Source organism: Solanum tuberosum, unplaced genomic scaffold (assembly GCF_000226075.1).
Source record: "Solanum tuberosum cultivar DM 1-3 516 R44 unplaced genomic scaffold, SolTub_3.0 scf00745, whole genome shotgun sequence".
Classification (NCBI taxonomy): domain Eukaryota; kingdom Viridiplantae; phylum Streptophyta; class Magnoliopsida; order Solanales; family Solanaceae; genus Solanum; species Solanum tuberosum.
The window spans coordinates 142,038-149,458 of NW_006239660.1; the positions used below are offsets into that span (position 1 = coordinate 142,038).

Genomic DNA, 7,421 nt, shown 5'->3' on the forward strand with positions numbered 1-7,421 from the left:
CTTCTTATGTTTTGTTCAAGTCATGCATATAAGCACCTGGTTCATATTTTGTCATCATCAAAAGCATTTGTATGACCACATCATTTCTCATCATGTTTAACTACCTCAAGTCTATCTACAAATTTCTTCTTAATTTGTGTCACAACTATAGTCTATATATGTATTTACAGTGATGCCTTTAAATAATTTCCAGTTCCTTGTTCTCCAAACCTAATATATCATTGCTCCGCACAATGCAACAATAAGTTCCTTGTGAAACTGTTGCCAATTCTTCTTTCTGAGTCTATTTAGAATATGTTTGACAGTTCCAGCTGGAACAAGTGTCCCAATCCATTGTTACAATTCCGTTTTGACTCTCACTGTCCATTTACAAGTAGAAAACAGGTGAATACGTGTCTCCTCTACTGATTTATCACACAAACAACATGTGTCATCTTCCACTCGAATATTTAATCTCTTGAGTCTCTCTTTGGTTTAGTAATCTATCTTGCATAGCTAGCCACAATATGAATCTATGCTTAGGTTGAGCAAATTTAGTTCAGATTCAGTCAGACACTCTAAGTCTAGCATGTTGCCCCAATGGTGTATTATAACTCTGTGTGAGTGAGTACTTTCACTCGGGAGTGAGCAAGTAAGCACCAGATGAATACCAAATCTGCATCTCTACTTTCAAGGCATTAACCTTCTTCCAGTACCAACTTGAGTCCAATGGTGGAGTATGTACCAAATTTAACACATCTTGCAGCTTACAAAATTCCACAAATTTTCAAAGTCTACTAATGCCAGAGTGCACAAATTTTCAATGTCTACATTAACCACGAAAGAAATGCAAACATAATACTCCGTCTATTCAATAATAGTTGTCTATTGTTGACTTGACACACCCCTTAAGAAACAATAAATAATAGAAGTAATATTACTATATTATCCTTTGACTTTATTAAATTTAATGTTTTTTAATTTTTGGGTATTATTTCTTGGCTGTGAAAATTGTGAGTAGTTTTTGTTTGGATTATTTTGACTTTGCAAGGAATTTAAGAAAAAGATACAGTTTTGAATCTTTGTGGTGATGAATTAAAATATGTCAAATTTTCTAAAATGTTCTTTAATCTTATGATCTTAAACATGCCACGTGAAAAAGTGAGATTAAACAGTTGCTCAAAAAGGTGATATTTTTTAGTTGTGTAATTCGTTCAAATGGTAAAATGGATAGTGAGTACTGTATAAGTAGTAGTAGTAGTTGTTGTGTAATTTATCTTTGTTGAACTGATCCAAATAGAATGAAATGGATTGTGAGTATTTCGATCCGACTTGCTTGAAATTAAGGTGGAGTTAATGGTTGTTGTGTGATCCATTTTGTGTAAACAATTTTGGATAACAATAACATATCTAGTAAAATTCCACAAGTGGGGTCTGGAGATGATAGAGTGTATGCAACAGGCCTTATCCCTACCTCGTAGAGATAAAAGACATTTCCAATTAAGTGCCATAGAAAAATATAGGTGAGTTTGGTCCGGGCGTGGACATTTTCTTATACAGATGGAGATATTTAGCATCCTTATGAATAAGTTAAGTGAGTGTTTATGATAAGCATTGACAAGTTCTTATTGTTTATTACTAACTTCTTTGAATGAAGTTAAAAGGTTTTTGACTACCCGTGGTACGGCTAATATAGTTGTAGAAAATTATGAAGTTCTATGAAAAACTTTGTTAAATTCTTCTTCATTGTGTTAGGTGGTATTTGTCACACATAAAAAAATATATAGTACTAATAGATCTAATTATATTATTCGAGTCTCGAGATATATGTTGACTTCATAAGATAGTTGGAATTGTTATTTGTTTGGATTTGATGCTGACTTAGAAAACCATGGCTTTTTGTCATAGGTTATTCCTTATTGGGCTGGACAAATATGGGAAGGGTGATTGGAGAAGCATTTCAAGAAATGTAGTGGTGACGAGGACACCGACACAGGTGGCCAGTCATGCTCAAAAATATTACCTTAGACAGCAGTCGATGAAGAAAGAACGTAAAAGGTCGAGCATACATGACATTACCACTGCAGTGGATACGAAGATGGTGCCACCTCAAAACAGTCTTCAGAATCAAGGAGCGTATCAGAATTTCAACTTTCCCATGTAGAGAGACGTGAAAACTAGGAATATCTGTAAATATTATGGTCATATGGAATCTATGTGTTCCAACTTGTATAGTTTATTGTTTCTAGCTTACAGTTGATTTAGGGGATTACCTAGTGAATAGAAGCTTAGTCGATAGTTTCAGTTACTGCTACGAGCTGAATCGTTGTACTTATGGATGGCATAAGTTGAACAACCCGTGGAGGTTTACATGTAATTAAACAGAGTTTAAGGGAAATCATTGGCGTTTTGGTTCCAGAACTAGTTTATGTTAAGTTTGTGCCGTATATCTGGAAGTTTAAGTATTCTGCTGGATTTGTTGCTTGGTGCCTTGTTCATCCCCGTTTTGCTACGGATGGGAGCTAATCTTGTCTTTTTTCTTCTAATCTTTGTTTTCGACATTTGAGGTTACTCTTTTTTTCACTTGTGTTTGGTGTGGCCTTGTTGTTCTGGAGGAAGCTACCAGCCAAGCGTTGGACCGGATGATCAAAAGGCTGCTATCATCGCTCCCAGACAGAAGAGTAAGTTACCTTGCACCATTTTACTGACACTATCAATAGATAGTCTTGTATTTTCTTTGTATATTCATGTAAACTAGTAATCATTTTGAAGTATCATACCTGTTCTTTGTTTGACGTTTTGAACATATAGACACATTCTCATTTGATCATCAGTATACTGAACCAGTGTCTTTGTAGTGGTTGGTGATTGGTCTTTCATTTCATCAAGTTGATAATAGTGCCTTCGTAGGCTAATGATTTGGACGCAAAGATGATCTGAAATTCATGTGTTTCTCCTAATGGAATCCTGCGTCGTTCTAGCTAGAGATCCTTACCTTGATGTTATGTTTTCACTGTTTAAGGCAGCAGAGGAAAGAACCACTGATAGTTAACCTATCTGTTTGAGGAACAAAAGACACCATTGGGTTATTTGGAGAAAGAAGGAACAACAAATGCTTTGAATAACATACCCATATTGCGTGTACGCAGACCTTATCCTACCTCTAGCGGACCCTCAAATCAAGAAAACGGTTTTCAAAGTACTGGCAACAAAAAAGTAGAAGCTGCAACATATTCTAAAGTATAAACGTCTCTACTTCTTGACATTTACACTAGATTGAAAGATAGGAATAGGAGACATATTTTTTTGTTCATCAATTCTTCCAGAAAGTGCAAGACCAGAAACTATACTTGTGATATGCATATTTTGTATTTGCTGGACTCATTACTTAACAATTCAGTTGATGGACCTATAGGAAACATACCCTAGGAAGGTAGGTGTAAGGTCTACTTACATTCTATCCTCTCCTAAGACCCCACTTGTGGGATTTTATTCGGTATTTGTTACAAAACAATTAAGTTAATGGTTTACAGGAAACAAACTCTCTACCCCACAAAGGTAGGTGTGAGGTCTACGTACATCCTACTCTCTTTAAAACCCTACACATGGAATTATATTGGGTATTTTGTTGAACAATTCAGTTTAAGACCATTTCCTTGTTTTCTATGTTGCCCACCGTTGGTCAAACGGGGAAGTAAGATCTCTTGGCCGCTTACAAAATGAATGACGAGAAGTAGTCTTTTCAGATCCCTTTATTACGAAATGCGTTATGAGAAACAGATCTTTGTAGCCAAACTAAACTATGACCTCACTAAACTTCTCAACCGCATCCATATAGGGCTTTCTTCTATCTACATACTTTATGTGACTCCACTTTCATTCCATATCCCGGGTCTTATGTGCAAAAAGGCAATAAAACTACCACGAACTTTAATGTAGTCGAAGGGTTGTTTTGACTCCTTTTACCTCTTCCTCACACCATATTAGCGATAGTATTTTTTTTCGATTTCCCACCTGGTGTTTGATTCTCGTATTGGAGTCTCGATTAATTTGGATTTGTGCCGTTTTAGTGATAATAGATGGTCAGCAATTGCTGCTACTGCTAGTGAAAGTCAGACTGCTATGCTTTCTTTTTGTTAAAATTACTTTGTCAAAACTGAAACACTGCTAAAAAATGGATGAACTTTGACTGGCACAATGGATTCAAAGCTAGCAATTCTGATGTTACTATTTGCATGCTAATATTGTTTTTTTTTTGCTAGTGGTTATCTATTAAAGAAGGAACCGCGAAAGTATGATCTAGTGGTGAGTGTGCAACACGTGATATGTGAGTAGGTGCACTTCATGGGTTTAAGTGCTGCCACATACAAAAGCTTGATATTTAAGTGGAAAAGGGTAGAAAAACCGATCCATCAGTCGAGTTTATAACCGTGTTTTACGGGCCTTGGGGGATTTTTTGGTTATTTAGAAAATTGAAACAAAATGGAAAATTAGGATCTTTCCCATATTTGGCCCCTATTTGTTTTGACATGATACATAAATGTACCCCTTAATGTCAATTGATATATATGTCCTCCAACTTTGGATGTACATACAATAGACATTTAAATAGGTATAAAGTTGATCAGGTAGATACATACATCCTATGTGAAAGGGCACGTTTATCTGTTCTGCCTTTTGTTTTGATTCCTTTAGGTATTGTTTATATTAATTAGATATTAATTGAATGATTCAATAGACCCCTTCAGCCTGGGAAGGGGTAAGGAAGTAGAGATTATTTTGTTTTTTTCTCAAGTATTGAATTCTCAAAGAACAAAGTAATCTTTAAAACATGGGACAGATATGTAGCCCTTTGGCTACATGTTGATCTGAATTCATAATTTTCGACAGAGTATAGATACATATATGTAAAAACCTATTAAAACACCAAGTGATATTAGATCTGAATCTATAATTTTAACAGTACACTGAATACAATGCATCTTAAAAAATTGAACCTATCAAATTTAAATTCTGAATCCGCCTCTAGCAATAGCTGTTGCCAGGAAAGTCAGACTGCTAATAAATGGATTGACTTTGACTTTGCACAGTGGATCTTTTAGAGACACATCTATGTAAAATAGTTGACTTTGGTGTATGTATATATCTGTCAGTTTATTGCTTGAGATGGAGGATGTATTCAATAACTTATCTTGGTATAAACGACTGAATTCAAAGCTAGCAATGCTAATATTGACTTTTTAAAGAAAAATCTAATTGTAAGAGTGCAACACGTGATGTTTGGGTAGACGCATGTCACTGCTTTAACACCTCCCATAAATAGAATCCTGGTGTTTAAGTGAAGAAGGGTAGAAAGACCAACCCATCAATGTAGAGTTAAACATGTTCTATTGGCCCTGGGGATTTCTCAGTTATTAAAAATATTGTAACAGAAAGGACATTCATTACAACAAAAGAGATATTCAGTGGCGATAGAGTCTCTTGCCGCAATTTTTTTAGCAACAACTGAGTTAATGTCATTGTATCCAATGTCGCTAAAGTCTTTAACGATATTTATATAGAGTGTTGGTTATAAATATCATGTTTATTATTGTTGCTAACTATAATATAGCGGCAATTATATTATTGCCGCAAATCCTTGTATTTGTTATAGTGATTGGTAGTTATGACTAATTGAATGGTTCAACAGTGTCCCTTTCAGAATGAGAAGGGGTAAGAAAGAAGGAATTGTTTGCTTTTCTCCTCTATTTTTCTAGTACAGAGTTCTACAACAACACATCCAATGTAATCCTACAAGCGGGGTCTGTGAAAGATAGAGTGTATGCATATCTTATTCCTACCTCGTGAAGGTAGAGAGACTATTTTCAAAATATAGTTATACCATTAAGTCAAATTCATCAAGAGCTTTAAATGCCTTTATGATAGCCACAAGCTTCTCTTGATCCCCCTTCCCCCTCTTATCTCTTTGCTATGGAGGTCAACATATGACCTTGTCAACAACTTGCTAATAAATATATGTAGACTGTAACTATATCACACTAAACACTTTGGAACCAAAGCAGCTTTTACAATAACATATCCAGTGTAGTTTCACAGATGAGGTCTCGGGAGTATAGAGCGTATGGATCTTACTTTTACCTCGTAGAGATAGGGAGGTTGTTTCCGAAAGACTCTTAGCTTTAAAGTAGGATTTGTAGTTGTAAAACCATAACAAACTACCAATGAATTCTCCCCAAAACTAAAGTTTAACACTCACAAAAACAGAACAATGAAATAAAATGAACTAATTTTCTTGATCCAACATGTTCAATACTTGACTATATTAAAACAACAAATATACTCTTAAAAAATGATAGTAGAACAATATGTGGGGACAAATGTAGCCTTTTTGACTACAGAATAATCTGAATCCATAACTTTCGACATGGAGTATAGAAATGCATCAAGAAACACTAGATCTGAACCCATAAGCTTACATTACAATGAATACAACGCTCAGAATCTTAAAAATTGAACGTATCAAATTTAAATCCTGAATTCGCCTGTGACAACTGGAGAGTGATATCAGTGTGTTGTGGTTGCTTCTTTTATCTTCTTAATCGTCTTAACATCTGTCTTAAATGACTTAGCAAGTACCAATTCACTAATTCCACTATTAAAAATTGATGATGGCAATGTAACAGTTCCAGGACTAGCACCACCAAGAGCAGCTACACCAACTGCTTTTCTCTTATAATCAAAATTATACTGATAATGTTGTAGTCCTTTAGGAAACAGAAAAATATCCCCTGCTTTTAGTCTCTGAGTATACAGAACACCCTTCGTATCGACAAAACCAACCTCTAAAACGCCTTCCAGGAGGAGGAAAAGTCCAGTAGCGCGAGAATGGTAGTGAGGCGGGTTCACAGAACCCGGAGGGAATTGAAGCACAGCTAGTGACACTCCTTGTCCATTAAGAACTGGAAACTCTGCCTTTGTAGCCTTTGTTGTAGTACATTTATCTACTGATTTTTGAAATATACCGCGCATCGCGGTGTATGTGAAGTAATTGCCATCAACAGAGGTTTGATTTTCAGGGGACGCGAAATCTGAAAGGATGTCTGGATCACTTGCTATTGTTGTTCTTGATATGACAATTGTAAAAATTGAAATTAGAACTAATAAGGATAATTTAGTGGGAATCCAGGCCATGTTTGATTTTTTTGTTTTGATGAAAAAAATGTTTTCTAAGTTGATAATTTTTTTGATGGTTAACATGTTCAATTTATAGTGTGTTGTAAGTAGCATACCAAAAATTTTGTATTATTTGGACTTAAATTGAATAAGTTAGTTGCTGATAAAGTCAAATGATTAATTCAATTGAGCAATTTCTAATATTGTAGGGTATATATTATCTGCTGTATTTCAAAAAGTTTCAAGACTTATAAAATTTTGACTTAAAT

At 35.0% G+C, this 7,421-nt stretch overlaps 2 protein-coding genes across 2 annotated transcripts in view; one reads left to right on the plus strand and one right to left on the minus strand.

The window, feature by feature from the left end:
• The window catches only part of LOC102599589 (transcription factor DIVARICATA-like), a 10,208-nt gene extending 7,794 nt beyond the window's left edge, over positions 1–2,414 (plus strand). The window contains exon 3 of the mRNA XM_006367184.2: positions 2,038–2,414. Within this exon, the coding sequence (XP_006367246.2) occupies positions 2,038–2,143 (106 nt within the window). The 3' untranslated portion in view covers positions 2,144–2,414. The remainder of the gene's footprint in view (positions 1–2,037) is intronic.
• A 4,129-nt stretch (positions 2,415–6,543) lies between these two features.
• On the minus strand, positions 6,544–7,170 carry LOC102599912 (putative germin-like protein 9-2). Its single transcript, XM_006367185.1, has one exon. It carries the CDS (start codon positions 7,168–7,170, stop codon positions 6,544–6,546), a length of 627 nt encoding a protein of 208 aa, XP_006367247.1.
• Between the last annotated feature and the right edge of the window lie 251 nt (positions 7,171–7,421).

Coding starts and splice junctions, on each gene's coding strand:
- LOC102599912 (XM_006367185.1), bottom strand. CDS start 7,170: ATGGCCTGGATTCCCACTAAATTATCCTTATTAGTTCTAATTTCAATT.